This window comes from Macrosteles quadrilineatus, unplaced genomic scaffold (assembly GCF_028750875.1).
Source record: "Macrosteles quadrilineatus isolate MER2022 unplaced genomic scaffold, UCM_ALF_1.0 Scaffold_1__1_contigs__length_201487025, whole genome shotgun sequence".
Lineage (NCBI taxonomy): Eukaryota > Metazoa > Arthropoda > Insecta > Hemiptera > Cicadellidae > Macrosteles > Macrosteles quadrilineatus.
This window is the reverse complement of record NW_026542594.1, coordinates 11,610,312-11,633,590: the sequence shown is the minus strand read 5'-3', so window position 1 is coordinate 11,633,590 and position 23,279 is coordinate 11,610,312. Positions and strand designations below refer to the sequence as shown.

Genomic DNA, 23,279 nt, shown 5'->3' with positions numbered 1-23,279 from the left:
TTTAAAATTAAATCGGTAATGTTTGAAGGTTAATATATCTTATACACTGAGACATGGCCTTGCCATATAAGTTATTTAAATCAAGAGACAAACACTGAGTCATGGCCTTGTCATTTAAGTTATTTGCATCTAAAACATCGAGACATGGCCTAGCCATATAAGTTATTTGCATCTAGAGACAAACATCGAGACATGGCCTAGCCATATAAGTTATTTGCATCTAGAGACAAACATCGAGACATGGACTTGCCATATAAGTATTTGCATCTAGAGACAAACATCGAGACATGGCCTTGCCATATAAGTTATTTGCATCTAGAGACAAACACTGAGTCATGGCCTAGCCATACAAGTTATTTGCATCTAGAGACAAAAATCGAGACATGGCCTAGCCATATAAGTTATTTGCATCTGAGACAAACATCGAGACATGGCCTTGCCATATAAGTATTTGCATCTAGAGACAAACATCGAGACATGGCCTTGCCATATAAGTTATTTGCATCTAGAGACAAACATCGAGACATGGCCTTGCCATATAAGTTATTTGCATTTGAGACAAACATCGAGACATGGCCTAGCCATATAAGTTATTTGCATCTGAGACAAACACTGAGTCATGGCCTAGCCATATAAGTTGTTTGCATCAAGAGACAAACACTCGGGGGAAAAACGGTCTTGTACATGGATACAGACAGCTTTGTGTTAGTAAAAAAATCGGGGTTGTACAGTGATACAGACAGCTATATGTTAGTAAACAATTCGGGGTTGTACAGTGATACAGACTGCTTTGTGTTGGTAAAAAAAAATCGGGGTTGTACAGTGATACAGACAGCTTTGTGTTGGTAAACAAATCGGGGTTGTACAGAGATACAAACTGCTTTGTGTTAGTAAACAAATCGGGGGAAAATCGGTCTCTTACATGGATACAGATAGCTTTATTTTAGTAAAAAAATTGGGAGTTGTACAGTGATACAGACAGCTTTATTTTAGTAAACAAATCGGGGTTGTACAGTGATACAGACAGCTTTATTTTAGTAAACAAATCGGGTTTGTACAGTGATACAGACAGCTTTATGTTAGTAAAAAAATCGGGGTTGTACAGTGATACAGATAGCTTTATGTTAGTAAACAAATCGGGGTTGTACAGTGATACAGACAGCTTTGTGTTAGTAAAATAATCGGGGTTGTGCAGTGATACAGACTGCTTTGTATTGGTAAAAAAAATCGGGGTTGTACAGTGATACAGACAGCTTTGTGTTAGGAAAAAAATCGGGAAAAATTTGAAAAAATCGGATCCATCAAAACCGGATCCAGCCCAAGATCCGGAATTTTTTGGATCCGATCCGGTGCCGGTTCTAGCTTGGATCCGGCGGATCCGGTAGTCCGATATCCGGATCCGACCATCACTATTAGAAATCAGTCATAATAAAGTCACAAAAATATATACTATACATCTGATAAGATGTGGCCATGACTATCGGCTACCCAGGGTGGTCACATTATTGTCTTTCATTTTACAGCATCCACATATTTTATTTTGAAAGTTTATGCTTTCAGTCAGAACACGGTTCCTGTTACATAAAAAAATCGAGCACATTACTTTCAATATTCGATCAAAAATGACCGTCCAGTTTTAATATTATAATCATGTTATTTATGATTATAATAAATAGTAGGGGTGTGTGAACCAGCAACAAATTTTTGATTCAAAGCAACACGGCATTTTTCTATTCATACTTGTCAATTGAGTGAAGTAACAATAATTAAAATTGACCCCATCTATATATAAAGCCAAAAGTACCCATGAACTTTTGAGAAAGCTACAAGTCACACCCCTATAAACCATTAAAATGTTCGTCATGACGAGAAACCTTGCGCAAAATCATCCATTATTTCATAAATTGCCCTATAAGGTCGTAATTGCTTTCCAAAGAGAATTTTCTATTTACCTAATGTTAAAAATACCTCAGCTGTTATTATTTGTTTGTATTACCATTACTGTATTCTGTTTTGCTTATTTCATCTTAACTTAACCAATCAATAGTTTTATTAATACTAATGTAGTAAAACGGGGTGGAGCCTGTGGGTAACAGCTAGTTTGTGTAATGCACATTTCTGTTGATGTGGTATTAGGCCTATTCATACATATGGAAATGACTTTTAGGTGAAAAATATTTATTTTTAAACATATATTAGAAGAACCTGTATTGCTGGAAATGTCAGTGAGCTGCTATTTCATAATTTTACTTCATCACATTGCTAAGAATGTTAGCCTACCTATTGTACATTGTTGGTTTTACAAATAAAGATATGTTTTGGTGTAAACAAATAAAAATTCCACTACTTATCTGACTTAAAAGCCATAAACGTTTATCAAGTGGTATGGTTGAATTTTGTTTCTAATAGTGTTGGCGAATGTCTAAATATTTTATACAACATATGTAAATATAAAATGTTTGAAAGTGTGTGTTACAAGAGGTGTAAAGTGGATATTTTTAAGGAATTTGAGATATAAAAGTCGAAAAAAAAATTCATCTGATCACTTATGTTCATCAACGAGAAACTAGTTCAAGTTATTTTTCAACAACCCACTACATATATGGATCAGCTCACCATTGATAACAAAGACAATTCAACCAGATATGCTCACGGATTGGCAATGTTGAATTTCCGTGTAGAAACTATCCTGTTGAATGTATTTATTCTTATGTTTATGTCGTGTGTTTAAGGTTTATCCTGGACTAAGTAGCGTATTGGGGGAGGGGAGGTAGTAGTATGTATGATTACTTGGTTTACCCCAGAGGCAGGGGGAGGCAGGTGAGAGCCTGGGGCTACAACTTGTCCTGCAGTAGGAACAGATTGTTGGTGGCTGCCACTGCTATTATGTTCTCAGAGGGATGCCAGGCTGTGTGTAGGATCTTCTTGTTGAAGTCCAGGCAATCCACACTGATCTCGTCCTTCTTTCGCTTGCCTCCAGTGCATACCTGACACACACAAAAACTGCATACCTGACACACACTAATGAACTCAAACGATAATTGCACAGATAAGGTCGTAAATCATAAATTCTACAAAAAAATCAGAATGTACAGTATAATCAAATTGAATTCAATTAATGTTTAAAATTCAATAAATAACATAAAGGCATTGGCATCTTATCCTTATTGTGGTATTACCAATAGAAAGATTAACTATCTAAGAGATTTTGATAATTTAATTTTTTTAATTGTTTGATGTAGGCTAATTCAAACATTTTGGTGACATACTAATATTACATTACATTCAGAAAGTTTTAACAGTGCTAGAACTGTAACTGCCATTCTACCTTCTACCTCTAAGGCTGCGGCTCCACTTGCCGTAAATTGTCGCGCTGCAAATTGTAGCGCGATACACGCTACAGTTGGTGGCTCCACTAGCAGCAGAGTACGAACTACAATCTGCAGCGTCCTCAGATGCACCGTGGCTCCACTAGCAGTTAAGTGTAGCGCGGAGGTAAACGTGGCCCTGGATCATGCCGCAAATTAACATTCGTAGTGTTGTTATCGTTATCAGTGTACTTTATCAAGACGACGCCGATCACAGCAGGAAAATGGTGGATCCATCCAATATTAAGCAACGTAAAGTCCGAAGGGATGTTCCACACATTGCATACTGAAAGTATTCAGACAAGTTTTTTGAATATTATCGAATGTCCCAAAACTCGTTTGATTGCTTAATAGAATCAGTATCAACACGTTTTAAGAAGGATACCAAACTAAGAGAAGCAATTGGAGTATAGGAAAGGTTTTCCCAGTGACATTAAGGTAATTTTAGTGTAATTAATTTTATTCAACCTCAGAAGTAATATTTCTAAGTAACCAATGTAAGGTGAATATCAATATGAGTTTCGTGAGTTTTTGTTGCACCTATTAAAAATAATCTAAAACAGCCATTAGGAGCTTTTTATTATAGGGATAATTATAACAATTTGTACGACTGCTGCACTTAAAAACAAATTGAATGTTTTCACATATTTGTTTCTCCAATCACTACTGTTTTACTTTATAATATAAAGTAGGAAACCCCTACACAACCTCTATAAAACAAGATTCCCACACTCCCGATGTAATAATTTAATAATTTCTAATATACAAATTTCACAGTCCAGTTCAGGCTCCATTGGTACAAATCAATCCACAAAAAAAAACAAAAAAAAAAAAACTAAAGACACTAAAAAGTCGAAACTGATTGTAGCGTGTGTGTCTTGTCCATGTATGCCTGTCGGCTGTACGTACACTAACTTGGCGCGGCACTACAATCTACAGCTAGTGGAGCCACCTTTTGGCTGCAAAATGTAGCGCGAAAATGGTCCGAGTTCCATTCCCGCGCGACGCTACATTCTACGGCGCGCTGTAAAATGTAGCGCGCTGCAGACTGTCGCTAGTGGAGCCACCTTCGTTTGATCGCTGCATTCCCATTTCCTCAACTGACAAGCTACAATTTGCAGCGCAGCAATCTACGGCAAGTGGAGCCGCGGCCTAAAGAAGACCCTGAAAGGCCCGAAATATCAGTTTAATGTGTAATTTGTATGTGTTCTATTAACCTCCTGGGACACTTTATTCAGGTGAGTTAGTTGTGTATCCTTCCTTTCCTTAACAATAATTCTAAAGCCAAGTTGCTTTTTATCCTTAAAAACTACCCTTTCAGAAAGTAGGAAAATTATTGGGATTATTGCTGATGTGTCTTTTCTAACATACTGTATGTTTAACAAAATACCATATGATATGTTTAATAAGTTAACATTGTTTTTGTTTACAATCATTGTTATTTAGGATTTTTTTTATTGTTTGATGTAGGCTAATTCAAACATTTTGGGAGTCAAAATTTGAAGTTGAACCGTGACAAGTGCAAATCAGATATTTATAGGGATGCACTGTGGATGCGATGCTCACTGGTGTGGATTAACGTCCGCACTAGTGAGTACTACGACTATCCGCAGTACTATCCTGATAATTAGACCAATTCGTAAATTACAAGGAAAAATGTGGTTCGGATTCCACTATAAACTGTAGGTCCCTTAGTTGCCATTAGCTGTATGGGCTATTAATTAACAGCTGTGTCTAAGGAACATGTCGGCCTTAGTCACTAACAAGACTACAAGATCGCGCCACTCATCCTACACTCATCCTTCACTCATATTTGGGTTAAAATACGCACATAGTGGCGTCCCCATCTTAAATAATTGATAATTGATAATTGATTGATAATTGGATTCAATTCAGAATACACCTATTTTATTTTACACATCTTTTATTTAATATGTAACAGTTTGGCGACGAGGAAAACCAGTTTTTAATTTTTTTTTACATTCTATTTATTACAATTTATTTTTTTTAATATGAGTGACCTAAGTTACACTGAAAGTTTGACTGATTTAAAGAAGATTAGAGTAGTAGTGAAGGGCCAGTTGTCTAAGGCTGAAAGATGGCTAGCAAACCTACAAAACATGTCAAAAGAAGTAATCAAAACCAGGATAACAACAATTGAAGATTATTGGGAAAGATTTAATTCTGTACAACAATTAATAGAAGAGAAAACTGAAGAAGCTGAAATTGAGAAAGAAATAGATTACAGAGTAGAAATGGAGGACAAATATTACAAGGTAATGGATGAGTTACAAAAACGTATGGGACAGCTTGCAGAACTACAAGTGAACACTCAAAATATTGTGCCTAGTACATCAAATTTGTCTACTCCACAACGTCGATCCACTACTTCCTCAATGATTTTCACACCATATCAGGAAAATGAATCATTCAAGAACTTTATTCGTCGATTTGAGATATTTCTATATCTACATAGCCAAGAATTGGAACCAAAGGATCAAGTGTACACAATGCTACATGCCTTAACCCCACATTTACATCAGAAGCTGTATGATTTGTGCGCTCCCGAAAGTCCTTTGGATAAAACATATGCTGAATTAGTAAATCTTTTGGCTGATTATGTTGACCCTAAACCTAGTACTTGGGCCTTACAACACAAATTTATGACAAGAACACAAGAATCTGAAGAAACCGTAAAAATATATTCCGTTGAGCTTCAAAAGTTATCTTCAGACTGTGACTTCAACTGTAATAATTGTGGGAAATCAATTGCAAACACATTACTACGCATGCAGTTTATAAGAGGTATTAGCAATTCAGACATAAGAACAAAATTATTACAAGATCTGCTTCATCGTTTCAAGATGTAGTGAAACTTGCCTCCATCATGGAATTGGCAAAGAACGAAAGCTATATAGTAGAAGAAAACATTCATTCAAATGAGAAAATCAACAAGATAGCAGGTACAGGAACAAAACCACCCCATTTTTCTCCTACTTGGAACAAAAAGTTAAAGTCTCCATTTGAACGCCTCAAAGGTAAATGCTATCGTTGTGGATCACCTAGACACAGGGCACATCAGTGTAAATTTATCGGAGAAATATGTAAGAAATGCAACAAACAAGGGCATATTGCTAGCGTATGTTTAGGCACAAAACAAACAGAAATTCATTGTACCGAAACTGACAATACTATAGACTATTATAAGGAAGAGAAACAAGAGGTTTTTAAGATACACAACCAGAGTGGCGGTAATGACAAGTTTATGGTCGAGATACTTATTGAAGGTAAACCTGTGCGGATGGAGTTAGATACTGGAGCAGCAATAAGTATTCTACCATACTCTACCTTCAAAAGTCTCAACATAAATAAAAAGATTTTCCACACAAACATAGAACTAAGGACATACTCAAACGAAATAATCAAACCCCGGGGTGTCGTCTTTGTAGAATGCACTTACAATGATCAGGTGTTTGTTGGGAAACTCTACATAGTGAACCAAAATTTCGATGCAATTTTCGGAAGAGAATGGATTAGAGAGGTCAAACTGGATTGGGCAGAACTTAAAACAGTTAGTAACAATACTACATCTACTGCACTCGAAGATCTTTTGGATGAATTCAAGGAATTATTTGAACCAGGAGTAGGACTCATACCTCACAAAAAAGCACACTTACAGCTTGTTGAAGGGGCAAGACCTATTTTTGTGAAGGCTCGTCCAGTCCCATATGCACTAACTGAAAAAGTAGAACTCGAGTTGAATCGTCTGGAAGAAGCTGGAATCATTTCCAAAACAGACAAGTCCGATTGGGGTACTCCAATTGTACCTGTAGTAAAGCCTAATGGTAACATACGAATATGCGCTGATTACAAGGTTACAGTAAATAAACAAATCAAAGAAGAACATCATCCAATACCTCGGATCGAAGACATTTTTGCTCAAATGAATGGAGGACAGTTGTTCTGTACTTTGGATTTAAGTAACGCTTATCTCCACTTGGAAATGGATGCTGAGAGTGCAGAAATTCAAACTTTGAGCACTCACAAAGGACAATACAGAGTTAACAGACTGATGTTTGGTGTAAAAGTTGCTCCAGGAGTTTGGCAAAAGGTGATGGACGGAATCCTTCAAGACCTTCAAGGTGTGCAGTGCTTCTTCGACGATATAATAATTCAAGGAACGTCATCAAAAGAACCACTAGAAAGACTAAAGCAAGTGTTTGAGCGTTTAAGGAGTCAAAATTTGAAGTTGAACCGTGACAAGTGCAAATTTTTTCAAAAGAAAATTGAATACTTAGGACATGTTATTGATGCCACTGGAATCCACAAAAGTAAGGATAAAATCACAGCAATTATAAATGCACGAAGACCTCAAAACATACAGGAACTCCGATCTTTCCTAGGGCTTGTTAATTACTACAACCGGTTTGTAAAGAATTTGTCCACTGTTTTAAATCCTTTACATAGACTTCTAAGAAAAGGGCAGTCATTCATATGGGACAGTAAGTGTGAAGAAAGTTTCCAAAACATCAAGAAAAGAATAACAAGTGACACAGTTCTTTGTCACTTTAACCCAGACCTGCCATTGATCCTTGCAACTGACGCTTCACCAGTGGGACTTGGAGCAGTGATATCACATCGTTTCCCAGATGGAAGTGAAAAGCCTATAGCTTTTGCTTCAAGATCATTGACCAATGCTGAAAAACATTACAGCCAAATCGATAAAGAAGCCACAGGTATATACTGGGGGTTAAAGAAATTTTTTTCTTATTGCTACGGACGTCATTTCACACTCATCACGGACCATAAACCATTAGTGTCAATCTTCAATCCCAACAAGAGCCTACCGTCAATGTCAGCTATGCGACTATTCAACTACTCCCATTTTTTATCAGGATTTAACTACACAATTGAATTCAAGAGAACTGGTGACCATGGGAATGCAGATTTCCTCTCAAGATTTCCTGTGGAAGATTCAAAATTTACAAGTATTGACCAGTTTGGACATTTTCAAACAAACCAATTGAACACCATAACTATCAATCCCAAAGAACTAGCCGAAGAAACTAAGAAGGACGCATATCTAAAACAAATTCTTGAGGCTCTTGAGGAGGGTCAATCATTAGAGCCATTGGGATTTCACGATAATGAAGTTACATTACATGAAGGATGCCTCTTCAAAGGGTGGAAAGTAATCATCCCAAATTCCCTCAAGAAAAGAATTCTCAATGAACTACACTACGGGCACATTGGTATAGTAAAAACCAAAGCTTTGGCAAGAAGTTACTGCTTTTGGAGAGGAATGGATAAAGACATTGAAAACATGATTGCTGTTTGCAAGCCTTGTCGTGAGAAACAAAATTCTCCAACGAAAGAGATCAACCATCCTTGGGAACCAGCAACTCAGCCATGGGAGAGAATACATATAGATTTCATGGGCCCAACAAATGGACAACAATTTTTCATTGTTGTTGATGCCTTCTCCAAATGGGTAGAGGTAATACCCACAAAAACAGCAACTACCGATTGGACTATTAAGGAGTTGAAGAAACTTTTTAGTACTTTTGGTCTTCCAAGCCTCCTAATTTCAGACAATGGACGAAGTTTCACTTCTCTTACTTTTCAAGAGTTTCTTAAGTCATGTGGAACTCAACACAAAACGACTGCTCCGTTCCACCCATCATCTAATGGACAAGCTGAACGCTTTGTACAAACAGTGAAGAAGATGTTGAAGTCGATATTAGATGAACCAGGAACACTTGACAGTAAAATTCACAAGGCGTTAATTCAACTCCGTCAAGTACCAAACTCAACAGGAAACTCGGCATACTATCTCATGTTCAACAGACAAGTAAGAACATACCTCAGTGTTATGATACCTTCTAGAATCGAGGACTCAAAAGACAAACCTAAAGGTATAACACGCATATTTAAGGTGGGAGACCGTGTTCAAGTGAGAAACTACTACAAGGGTCAGACAAAATGGAGTTTCGGAAAAGTTACATCAAGAGATGGAAATCTACATTACAACGTTGAACTGGAGAACGGAGTAACATGCAGACGACATGTAGATCAAATGCTGCGATCAAGACTTTAGGCCGGGCGCGCACTATCCCGACCACGACCACGACCACGACCAAACGCCCGACCAGTGGTTGTCATTCACCATGCGACCAGAGCACGACCCGACCACGACCCGACCAAGGCAACGAATATTTTACAAACTTCAGTGTCAAGATGATTGTTGAAGAAGTAGTTGTTATGGCGCATTTGTATTGTAAGTACGTTAAGCGGAAGAAGAAACTATACTGGGTACATCCAATGTTAATTGTCAGGTCTGAAAGGGCATTTTGCAACATTTTATGAAGAGCTACGTCAATATGAAGACAGGTTTCAAAAGTGTCAAAATCCTGCGACATTTTACCAAATGAGTCACTTTACAGACCGGCGCAAAAAACTAGTGCTCACCGTTTGATTGGTCTAGGAATACTGGGGGTTGAGTGGTGTACTGGTCGGGTCGGAGGCAAGTCGGGGGTAGTGCGCGTCGTCCCATTACATTGTGTGCTATTTTTGGCTGCAACGACCAGCGGGTCGGGCCCGACCAAACTGGAAAATTTTGGTCGTGCGACCAGGGCCCGACCAGGGTCCGACCAGTCGACCAGTGCGCGCTGTTCCATTTATTCCTATTATAAAACTGGTCGTATCCGACCAGTCGGAGTCGTGGTCGTGGTCGTGGTCGGGATAGTGCGCGCCGGCCCTTAAAGGGGGAAAATTGATGTGTCTTTTCTAACATACTGTATGTTTAACAAAATACCATATGATATGTTTAATAAGTTAACATTGTTTTTGTTTACAATCATTGTTATTTAGGATTCAATTCAGAATACACCTATTTTATTTTACACATCTTTTATTTAATATGTAACAATTGCAAATGTATGTAGCATATCCTGCCATTAATTTTATATATTTTTTGCATTGAAATTAAAATAGCTTATCTATTTTATTGAGATATATCAATTCAAATTCAATTACATATATTATTTAAGATATGGACGTCACTATGTGCATATTTTAACACAAATATGTGTGAAGGATGAGTGGCGCGATCTTCTAGTCTTGTTAGTGACTAAGGCTTGACATGTTCCTTAGACACAGATGTTAATTAATAGCCCATACAGCTAATGGCAACTAAGGGACCTACAGTTTATAGTGGAATCCGAACCACATTTTTCCTTGTAATAAACAAATTGGTCTAATTTTCAGGATAGTACTGTGGATAGTCATAGTTATCACTAGTGCAGAAGTTAATCCACACCAGAGAGCATCGCATCCACAGTGCTTGCCTAAATATCTACAATCCGTTAATTATTTATATATTTATACACAAGCAAAACATTATACATATATACACTTTAACAGAGGATTTAGGCCTTCTGGAACCCTAAAATCAAAACAAAACCAAGCAATCACAGTAGTCCTGGACCTAAGTCTCATTACATAGACAATAATATCCAAGCAGGTATTTGCCTATGGGCTATATGACAGTTTTCTAAAATAATATTTTCTATAATTTTAAAGCTTCCATAATAGCTATTTACCTTACAAGTGTAGTAAGAGCGTTTTTACATCAGGCAGGTGAATGTTGTGCAACGAGCGGAAGCAAGTTGCATAATTCATCTAAGTAATGTAAACACACTCTTGGGTAACGTGATACACTATTTTACCTGACCCGACAATATACAGGGGGCTACGTACAATACTTTTCATTATCCATTTCACTCATCTTCAAACAGTAACGTTCTTCTACAGACAAAAGCTAGGTTAGGAAAATTCTTTAAAGCATATCAATAACATTCAAGCGCACAGCTGATTTCTAGCGCTGAACGTCGTTGACTCCATAGAGGTATATTTTTTTACGTTGAGCACTCAATGTTATTTAAATGGGTTTCATTACTTCACTAGTGAGTTTTTGAAACTTTACTTCACAAGTGAAGTAAAGAAGTTGTTTACATCACGCTTGGGATAGGGAAGTTAAACATGGCGGGTTGTGTAAAATAAAAAATTAATTCTTGATACACTTAATAATTGAGGCCTTACCATTTCCATTTGTTTGTGTCAAAAGAGCCGAAGCCCTTCAACTGCAACCCGGTACCTATAATTAAACATACCCGGTACCTATAATTAAACATACCCGGGCCCCATGGTGTAGGCCGGAGCATACGCACCAACCTTGGTACACCATGGGCGGATGACGTAAGGTCATCAGGCTCACTGGCTGCCGAAGCAACCCTTCGGAAAGAGGGTTGCCCCTCAATCCTAACCAGGGATACCGGCTACTTGGTTAAGCGTCACTCCACCTGGAACCAGCAGGTACAAAACCTGAAGGCCCATAATGAAATGCCCTGACGCATTTAGTGCAAGCAACACTCGGGACCTATCCAATCCCTGACAGGCCGAAACCCGCCATCAAAGCCAGGAGGAAGGGGACCGCCAGCAAGCTGACGGGGGAACACCAACCCCCCATTTCCACCACTACCCGATCGAGGCCATCCCATTGCTGGGAAACCAGGGATACCCAGGGCGATAGATCCCCAGATACCCCTAGCGGGCTTGATCCCAACACCCGATCTACTTCGTTTGCCCATCAAGCCCAACATCACTGCCAGGCCCTCAGGGTTTCCCAAAAGGAGGCGGGTTTAGAAGTGGGACCCACCCGGATGAACCTATCCACCAAAGGTGGAGACACCCTTAACTCAATTGAGGTTCCAGAGAAAACCCCCCACACTCTAGATAACCATACCTCCCGGTGGTCAAATAATTGAGGCCTACATAACATTTACCTTCCTTGGTTTTAAGACAGTTTTGGGTTTAGCTATCTCCTTAGCAGCCTCCAAAGTGACATCCCGTTTGGTGCCTCTGTCAAACATGCGGAAGAAGTTGTTGTATGAGCCAGTCATGATGCATGAGTCGTTGCCACTCCAACAGCATTCAAACTTGTCAAAAATGCAGTCGTTCTCGTACAGCGAGCATAGTTTGGAACGCAAATACTCGTGAACCGGAAACGACTCTATGGGTTTTGTTTCCATGTGAAGATCCCAAACCTGAAATAATTGCGGTGTTGTGAAAAATCAATAGAAACACAGCAATTAGATAAAAATTAACAATAAATTACACAATAATGTGAAAATCAAAACCGTTATAGGCTAAATAAAAATATACAAACTGTACAAAGATCTGTTAGCATGAAGAGCCTGACAGACTTCTGACCAGTTCAGTTACTGTAGCACCACGGCTCTACTGTCAACCCAATGATGAGCAACAGACTATTGTGTGGTGAGTATTTATCTTTATTATGTTGAATATCCAACAATTAAAACAAAAAAATTGCCTTTTTTTAGTGTGTCCGGTACGCTGTTGACTGTCGGCTTACATGGACTGTCAAGTTACCGGGTATCAAGTTAGTGATATTTTACTGTAGTTTCTCAATATTGTTACATTATAATTTATATTCAAAACAACGATTACAATTCAAGGACAATTACAGGACTTTTAACATCCTTGAATAGAGTTTACTTGATTCAATTTTACATTCCTGTAATTACTTCTGATTTAATTATCTAATAGTATCATTTTTTCCCAATTGTTATTTTCTATTGCTTCAAAGAAATAAGTCAACTGTGCTTCAAATTAAAAAAATCTAATACTGTATCCCTTTATTGTTAATTAATTACCAAGCAACTCCCAAAAATTTCAAACATTTTGTAATTTTTGTTATCATTTCAGGCATTTTTTAGTTTTTGTCAAGTCATTTTGTATAAATTACCTTAACGGAAAGGTAATCTCTTGAGATCATGTATCGGCCGGAATTTGAAATCTTCACGTCAGAAATACTGGATATGATTTCAGAGAAGAAACTGCGATTTGTAGGATCTTCAGGTTCTTCAAATACTGAAAATAGTAAACATAATAAAAATAGATTAAATTATGGCCAGAGAGTTGTATATTAATGATGGCCAAGCAAGTGTGTTAATAACTAATTACACATGGCCCAAATACATAAATGCTACTTGCTTAATGCTGGAACTGCCGATTAGATCCGTTAAAATGCTAGCACATTTTGCTGCAGTTTGTAGTTATTTTAAAGTCAAATAAAAAATATTGTTTTCAAGAATGTTGGATAAATATTGAGTATGATTTGTTTCTGGAAGAAACAGAGAACATTATTATGTTATTTATATTGTGATGACAACACTTAACCACAATATTTATAACCTCTTTATTTAAAGGTTGTACCCAGAAGTGTCATATTATATAGCCTATTTTATGGGTCATTTAAAAAATACACGATGAACGGTGTATATACATTTCATAGGAAATCTTATTTACTTATTGGAAATAAGTATTTTTTTGTTGTAACTTTCCATCCAATACAAATTGAATGATTTTGTTTGTTTAAACTGCTTCAGCTCAACAGCTGACCTTGAGTTTTCAAGTTGAATTTAAAAAGTGAATAAAAATATTAAAATAAGTTTAAGTTTAAGGGGGCGTGACTTGCAGTTTTCTCAAAAGTTCATGGATACTTTGGGATCTATATATGGATTAGCCTGATTAATAAAATAGTGTGAACAATACAGTTACAATTTAACATCAGGCAATGGAATTAAAAGGCAAACAAAAAGTCTTACACAATATGAACTATTGGCCAAGCACTCAGAGGGTTAAGAAAGTTATACTATGTTGTATATAATTTGTTTCAGCAAGAAACTGAGAGTATTATTATATTATATATATCGTAATAAAACCTACCTTACATATTATTTTATGACCACTTTAATTTTAGGTTCTACCAAAAATGTTCATACTATATATTTCTTATGGGTCATATCAAAAATAGACCATATTTAAATTTCATTATATAGATATTAGTATTGCTTAGGAATGGACGGAATTGAATTTTTAGTTCGGGACGGGATTTTTCCTCTGCATAAAAAGAAAGTCTTGAGTATTGCAGTTACCAAAAAGGACAAACAAAATCAATTTTTACCATTTGTGGCACTGATCTAGGCAAAAACAAAAAAATGGGTAAAAATTTACAGGTATAGAAACGTGTGACTCCGCAGTCACAGCACGATCGTTGGTATGACTACGCGGTCATGGCACGATCGTCGGTATGACTCCGCAGTCAAGGTGCGATCATCGAATTTACTCGTGGTGATGGCACATTCGTTGAAATGACTTAGCCTCCTGCGTTTGCGTCATCGTCACTTGCGAAGAGACATAGTCGCCGACGGATCAAATCCTGTCCTGAAAAATTCCCAAATCAAACGTAATCCAGTCCCGAAAATCGGAAATATTTTCTTCCCGGAAATTTCCTGAAATTTTGGGACACGTCCATACCTAGTATAACTCTTTTGTATTTTTTTTTATTATTTGTTGTGAATTTTCTATAAAAATGGAATGTTTTGTTGTTTGGTTATGAAACAACTCATAGGCTGACCTTGAATTTTGAAGTCAGTAGACGGAGAAAAAAGTATCCAACTACGCTAACCCAACAAAAAAATATTACGAGCAAGTTAGCAGGATAGCCCTACAAACATCTTAAACTAAAACTTTAAATCCATGCTTAACATAAGTCAATCTGTAAATTATAAGCTTATATACTGGATAGAATGGTACACAAAGGACCCGGATCGGCAATAAAATGACATCGGCAGTCCTACAGTTAAAATCTATTTGCCTAAGTTTGTTAAGTTTGAATTATTTTCCATACCCCAAACACTCTTGAAAAATAAAGGAGAGTATATAAGTAATATCTCAGCGGCCCAGCTGCTGCAAACCTACAGACCAAACGTACAGTGGAACTTCGATAAAAAGACCCTCGATAACAAGTCGCCCTTAATAACAAGTGTAATTTTTAAATCCCCTAGAATTTATTTTACCCCTAATCATATGTTATTGCAAACCTCGATAAGAAGGCAACCTTGATAACAAGTCTTTTTTAATAATTTCTCATGAGAGTCTTGTTACAAGGTTCTACTAAATTTCTTTTTGGTTGATTGGATTTTCACTTAAATATTCCCTTAAAAATGTCAGATTTCGTCCCCAATTGGTACTTAGGTTTGCTGGTACAGGGGGGTAGGTAAATGGTAATAAATTGTGTTTTTAGTAAAATGTTAATAAACAGTTATTTGTTGCTGCACACGAGAGCAATGTTTACGAACGAGCCCGCAGGCGAGTGCGGAATGATCTCGAGTACAGCAAAGGCTTTTTGCACTCGTGTTACACATTATATTTTTCCTACAGTCACTATAAAGCATATAAATAATTAGTATTTAAAACACTATACAACACGTTTTTAGGTTCAGCTGGCAACACAAATAGGTGCCCTAGAGAAAGTAGTACCCGGTCCGTATCACTCCGCTTTTTCCTTGGCAAGAAATGTGCTCCGCGACTTGAGAATATAATAGTTCCGTATGTTTTTGTAATTTGAAGTGGTTCCCGCGCCTAAAAAAATGCTTTAAAGGTATTTTCTTGTTTATTAAGATCGTAGGAATGTTTTAAAAACGTTTAAAAGAAAAGTCCAGAAAGTTCAGAAATACCGAAACTATAAACACGAAATGACAGGTTAAATCGTAGTTATAATAGTCAATCAGCTGCTCATAGTATTATTATCTTTAAGTGTTGCCAACCTATTACCAAGCGTACACGGATTACGTGCATAATAGAACCACGCTGTTTTGTGTTGTTTCGTTGGAATCCTGATGTGCGCCAAAGTATAAACCGTACGACAAAGTATAAATATGCAGCAATTAGCAGCTTTCTGTACTATAAACAGTACAAGGAAGCCAACTTTGTCGGGTGACTGTAGGAAAATAGGTTTTACGTTCATCTACAGCTCCATCAGTTGTAACTTGCGTTACGGCTGTTTCTGCATTGCAATGCCATCATGAGACATCTTCAGTCACTTGTAACTTATGGCCATAACTTAAGGTACAAATGATTGAGCTGTAGACAAAGGTAAAACCTACTTTGTTTATATCTCAGCTCAGGGACAAAAACAAGGATTGGTATAAAATAGATTAATTTGCCAAGTTTGATCAAAATATATCCGTAAACAAGCAAACTACAATAGTTTTTATAAGAATAACATTGGAATTTTAAATTTACAATTCTGTGATTTTTTTCTGTAAAGTGTTTTTGGCATCTGGGGACATCAAAACGAAAAACAGGATGTCTATTTTTTCCATTTTTAAATTCAAGACTAATTCCAGATTTTTTTAACCTTTCACGGAAACATTTTCGTTGTCGTCCGCAACTGCGGCAAAATCATGAACATTTGTGGCGGCCGTGTAGACATCATCGTCTCCCACGGTCATGGAAACGTCATAGTCGTTGTCCACTATTGTGGCAAAATCATGATCATTTTTCCCGCGATTGTCATCTAGCGCGATTGCGGCTTAATCATGAACAAATCCCGCCCTTGTAGACATCATCATCGTCTCCCGCGATCATGGGAACACAATCATCGTCTTAAGCGCGAACGTGACAAAATCATGAGAATTCCCGACTTTGATATCGAAAAGTAAAAATCCCGACTTTTCAAGACCATTTTGAAATTTAATACTAACTCCCGACTTTCACGACTACTAGACATCCTGGAAAATGTAAATTGGTCCAGGGTCTACCAAATAAAACAACTCTAAATGAATACTGTGCACACTGATGCAATAGATGTTAGGTAATTAAGCTACTCACATTTAGAATGTCTATCACAAAGTGCTGCCTGTCTCATATCACACAAGCGTATTGTCCCTTTACTGCTACTGTACACAAACAAGTTACACTCCTGGGGATGGAACTCAGCTGCAGTGATCACTTCTGTCAACTCCTCCATGTTGCTCGGCTTGATGTCTACGATGTTGAAGCTCTGGTCTGTGATCTCCAGATGCCACAGGTTGATCCGGAGATCGTCCGCAGACAGATAAGTCTCTTGGTCACTGTTTACACTGATGGAGTTTATGTGGTATGTGTGAGCGTTGGCAAATATCCTCCGTGGGGATGCTTCAACCATCAGCTCCATTGGCTTTATCACCGGTACCTACATTGACCATTGTTATTACATTTTTGTTTACCAGATCAGGTTTTATTTCTAGCTTATTACTATTATTATAAAAAAAGCTATCACGTCGCGACACAAGAAGATGGGATTTAATTTTTAGTTCGAGACGGGACGAGACAGGATTTTTATTTCCTTCCCGATTTTCGGGACGGGATTTTTTTTCCTGTGCATAAAAAGAAAGTTTTGAAACAAGTCTATAAAATGAACAGTATTAACTGAAAATTAGATTTATATTTTTAATCTTATTTAATGCCGTTGTTATGTTATGGAAACATAATTCAAAAGAAGTAAAATTAACAACAGCTTACCAATGGTGTTACAATTTTGAGGTAGGCTATACCGTTCTAACATGTATTTAGTCATGCACTCTACTAGATTGTTGTGTATTATAAACTATTTTTATTTTATTTTTAACATGTTTTTGAATATGCACTTCATAGGATTGAGATAAGATTTAAGAAAGGTCCTTATTTGTATCTTGATGTTGTCTATTGTGTTTTTATGTTACTGAATGATGATGAACAGTTATTGTTACTACTATATTGCAGCTGCACAGTTTAATGTCGGAGAACAAGCACCAATAGTAAAATTTCAATCTTAAATTTTGAGGGCTGCTGGTATAGCCTATCTTATACAGGCACTGTTTGTAGATTACCTGAATACCTCCTTCTTTGCGAAGACAATTTATGCTAGATAGATTATGTAAAAAGCAAAATGAAAATATACATTTTAAAAGCTTACTATGCCTTATAATCTTACTAATATTATAAATGTGAAAGATTGTGTGTTTCTTTGTTTGTTTGAAGTTCAATCACGCGTTAACTTCTGGATGGATTGGGCTGAAATTTGGCTTGATGATAGCTCACATTCCCGATTAACATAGGTATAGGCATATTCTTATTTCAAAAATCCTTTCGGGCTCTGCAGTTCCCCAAGTAAACCTAAAGAGTATTCATATTTAAAGGGAATTAAAGAATTTAGTCAGCTGTTTCAACTAAAAAAGTTGGTTCTATGATATGCAAAAGCAAAGTTATAAAATTTACCAATGGGGTGCAGCATTATTATTTATGAAAACAGCTAACTATAGATGAAAAATACTCTCTTAGTAGATTTCTCATCCTTATGGAACAGCTTAAGAAAACTTTATTGTTAGTTCTGTACGAATTATGTAGAGGTCGTGTTTTGTTTAAAATTTGTTTCCCGTTATTACAGTCATTTAAAACCTCGTTTAACCAAATAATACCATCAAATCATAAACAATAATTTGCACCCTAAATATATAACCAAACAGTAAAGCACAAATAAAAAAATCAACCCTAAAATAATAGAAACAAAATTTCGTTGATACTAGCGCCCAGTGTCACCGCACATGAACTAGACACGAAAAACGTGCTTCAAAATTTACAATGGGATGAGAAGTCAACTTGTGTTGGTTAGTCTATGTTTGTACTAAGCAGCAACAAAAAACTGATACACAATGAGAACAGTCAAAGTAGGATTGTTTACAGTTGTGTTTATGTTTTTAATTTCATGAATAATTTGTGACATTTTGCAAATTTCTAATACAGTAGAACCTCTTTAATCCGAACCCCTGTAATCCGAACGTCCACTAATCCGAACGCCTCATTACTGTACTCTATACACAGTACAGAAGTTCTTTATTGTATACTGTATTTATTTATGTAGGCTACGCACCGTAATTATTTCGATTGTAATGTACAGTAGGTACTGATAATTCCCTATGTTTACTACTGTATCAAATAAACACTGTATTTTACTTTATAAAGCATTTTTCACTTTTCCCTACCTATTGTTATGTAAAAACAACAATATGTTCTGTAATCCAAACTATTCAATAGTCCGAACTACCCCCGGTCACAATTAGTTCGGATTAAAGAGGTTCTACTGTAATTTTTTCCTCAATTGTTTAGGTGAAGAGGTAGAACATTATGGCTATGGTAGATGTGTAATACTATAGTATACCGTAAATTTAAAGAAGTAAATTTTATCAAACTGTGTCCTCCCCCATTGCAAACGTAAAGCTCGAGTATAACTACAATAAGCATTTTATACTTAAATGCCAACCCCGTACGAAGGACGGGTACTCTGCTAGTTATTAATATAAAGATATACTTAGCACTCTCACCCTCAATGCAGTAACATTTGTGGGATCCCTAACTTGGCCATTCTCCTCTTTGGTGTTGTAACCCTCAACTCTCTTGTCTCGCTCCGACACTTTCCATAACTTTATTGTTTTATCTGTAAACAAATCAAAATCAATGTACTATTTATTTGGTTTCAATCTTTAATGTGACAAAAGTTGTTTTGAAGTCAGGTGGACCAGAGAAACACTCAATAAAGACATTTTTGTTTTAATTAATTAAACAATTGTGTTACTAAAATAAAGAAGTCATGTACAAACTGTACAAAGATCTGTTAGCATGAAGAGCCTGACAGACTTCTGACCAGTTCAGTTACTGTAGCACCACGGCTCTACTGTCAACCCAACGATGAGCAACAGACTATTGTGTGGTGCTATTTGATTAAATATAATAGAGTATATATCAACTCCGGATCACGTAAGATCATTGTAGAGTAGAAAGTACTTCATTTTGACTGAGTATAAATTTTTGACCGCCATCTTGAATCCACCATATTTGATACAAAAACTTATTTTCAAATGTAAAGGTTGGGTTGTGACCAATCGTACTAAACTAGATTTTTACGCTGAATACAATGCTGCAATCCGTTTTTCAAAATCTTAATCCGTTAGAGAGTTATTAGGAATTTCTTAAATAATTTTTGTATAAATTTTTTTGACCGAAAATTAATAATTCGTTAAAATGAAGTAAATTTGACATTCCAAACTTTTTGTATCCAATATATGGCGGCTGAAAATGTCCAATTCGTCAAAAAGAAGAAAATATGACCCGAAATGTTGAGTGGTACATTTCTCTCCTTTTCTAGGTAATTATTGAGACTAGGGGCATATTTTAACATTAGGTTATAAACGAACTGGTTCAAAAATTAATTTTTGAAAACTCGTTATAACTTTTCAACGGATCAATATTTTGAAAAATGGATTTTACTCAGCATAAAATTCTAGTTTGAATTGATGGATCACAACCCTACCTTTACATTTGAAAAAAAAAACTTTGTATCCAATAATGGCGTCTAAAAATTTATACCCAGTCAAAATTAAGTACTTACTACTTTACAATGATCTGACGTGGTCCGGAGTTGATATCTTAAAAAAAGAAATGTAGGAAGAAGTAAGGGGGGAACTCATTTAAAACTGACCCTGTATAAAAAAATACACATATAAAAATTTGAACGAATAGTGTTTTTGGCCTTTAGGGACATCAAAATGAAAAAGTATATCGGTCTCGGTTCAAGGTCTTACTGTGCCACCCACAGTAATAGCTACTTCCCTACAGGGAAATTCAATCGGTAATGCTAATTATCTAGGTAGCCGAGTGCTCAAATCTGAAGGTTGCTGGTTGGAATCATCATCATGGAGATCGTTTCCAGTCCCAGATGCCATTTGTCATTGTGCTATGATTTAATGATGCTATCTAACAAAAAGGTTGACTGTATCAAGACCAGGGTTTGGACTGTTCCCTTCCAAAAACTTAAAAAATGCCACTGGCGTAAAAACACTCTAAATGCTCAAGTCTGTTTTACAACTTTCAAACAAACTATCGAAATGCTTGATAGAGGTTTGTCTTGAATGTTGTAGAAAGAATTACCATTATTGTAAAATTTCATTTTGACTCAAGCAACACCAGGTTTTGCAGCTAGTAGATAATAAAAATCTTGATTTTTTCATTTTGATGGTTTTTATATTTATCTTGTTCTGTATCACTACACAATGAGTAGAATATTAGCATTTCATAATAATGCCTTACTTAAGTACTGATAAAATATGTATTTTATTACATTTTAAAATAAAAATTGTTTAATAGCCTAATGCGTACGTTGAATACTAAATGAAACAAATACAATTTAACTCAGTAACTAAATAATTTAAACTGTACAAAAATATATCTTAAAACTATATGTAATGAACTGCACTCGGGGAGGGCTTCCCGTCGACTAACAATCGGATAGTGTGAAAGGAGCGTTAATGGCCCAGATAATAAAAGTTCCAGAGATGGCTTTTGCCATTAAAAAGTGTACAAAACAAATCACTAGACAGATGAATTAATCACCCGCCAATTGGTACGACACTAGGATACTCTCGCCACATAATGAAATCAATTGGAATACATTAAAAAATGAAACAGATGACAAAAACTGCATAAAAATTAATTTTCCTGAATGATTTGTTATTCTCTCCTTGAGGTGATACGGATGATTGGCAATCAGTGTGATTGAAGTTGGGACAATTTCAGTTCTACTGTAAGTATGCAACTTGAAGCAAACCAGGACTATGCATAGCGGAGAACTATCTGCAATACCTACCATTAGTGGATAGGAGAAAATGGGCTTGGTTTTTCCGCTTGAGCCATCTAATCTTATTAATTTTTTCTTCTATCTCCAAACTCTTGAGGTAGTCAAACTCAGGCTCATGACTTTGGAAGGTGGAGTACACATTGTACTCTCCTCTCCTTGGAATGCAATTTTTACTCTAAAAAAGAAAATGTATTATAAGAAAAATATTTAAATACACTGTTGATTATAACATGCTACAACATTGTACAATAGTACCACTAGTTAGTGAGTCTGCAGCTCAATCAGTAGGCCCAGCGCAATGGACAGTGATGTCTTTGGGTTTGTGTCCCAGTACCACCACTTGAAATTTATATATTCCACACACAGACCTTTAAGGCTTATATGGACGGATAGATTCAGGGTTAAAAATTGTATTAATGATCGAGATAGAGTAGGGACTGAAATTAAAACATTGGTGTTCGACTGATATTAAAAAGAAAAAAGTAATATGTAACTGATTATTTTCATTTATTTTTGCATGTTGAATAAAAATATGAATAGCTAACAACACTATTTTGATACTCTGCATGAACAGTGAAACCTCAATAAATAAAATCCCAAGGGGAACGAGGAAATTTTGAATTATTGAGTAATAATAAAGGTTTGATTTATCAAGGTTCATCCTCCCCAAAATTAGATTTACAATGGTTCAATTCAGTGCAAAAAATAAATCAGGCGAATTGATTGCCTTCTAAAATATGGTATTTTGTACGTTGTGCATTGTAAATGACTGGATAATAATCTATAAGTATAAAAGAGGATGTTTGTATATATATATATATTTGGCAGTGATAAACTCAGATACCGCTGAACCGATTGCCACGAAACTTGGGACATATGTGTAGAATTTCATGGAATAGGTTTATACACCATCAATTTCGTGATCCGTCCAATCGGCTCCGCCCCAGTGGCTCTGGAGTTTCCCATGTTAACCTTATGAGAAATGGAATTAATGAATCTTAACAGCTGTTTCAATTAAACAAGTTGGTTCTGTTCTATGATGTTCAATAGCATTAAAGTTACAAGGATTACCAACAGGGTGCAGCACTATTATTTCTTTTACATTTATGACAACAGCTAATTTGCAACCAAAAGGTGAGTAAGCATAGCGAACGAACTTCAACCTGAAGGCGAGTTAGCGTAGTGAACGAGCTAACCTGAAGGCAAGTGAGCGCAGCGAACGAGCTCCAACGTAAAGGTGAGTGAGCGTAGCGAACGAACTTCAACCAGGACGTGATTGAGCCGAATAGAAAGACAAAAAATATTGTCTACCCACTAGCATTAATATAAGAGCA

The 23,279-nt window shown here is 36.4% G+C and overlaps 1 protein-coding gene across 5 annotated transcripts in view; it reads right to left on the bottom strand.

Annotated features, from left to right (window-relative positions):
• The window catches only part of LOC129003419 (protein phosphatase PP2A 55 kDa regulatory subunit), a 184,875-nt gene that overhangs the window by 2,318 nt on the left and 159,278 nt on the right, over positions 1-23,279 (bottom strand). For 4 of the 5 annotated variants that reach the window (XM_054431714.1, XM_054431727.1, XM_054431733.1 and 1 more), the window contains 6 exons: positions 21,955-22,120; positions 19,637-19,749; positions 17,127-17,469; positions 13,195-13,319; positions 12,212-12,472; positions 2,800-2,987 (listed from right to left, as the gene is read on the bottom strand). In XM_054431714.1, the coding sequence (XP_054287689.1) occupies positions 2,835-2,987; positions 12,212-12,472; positions 13,195-13,319; positions 17,127-17,469; positions 19,637-19,749; positions 21,955-22,120 (1,161 nt within the window). In that variant the 3' untranslated portion in view covers positions 2,800-2,834. Of the gene's footprint in view, positions 1-2,790; positions 2,988-12,211; positions 12,473-13,194; positions 13,320-17,126; positions 17,470-19,636; positions 19,750-21,954; positions 22,121-23,279 lie in introns of all 5 variants that reach the window. The other variant, XM_054431721.1, reaches the window with a different exon arrangement.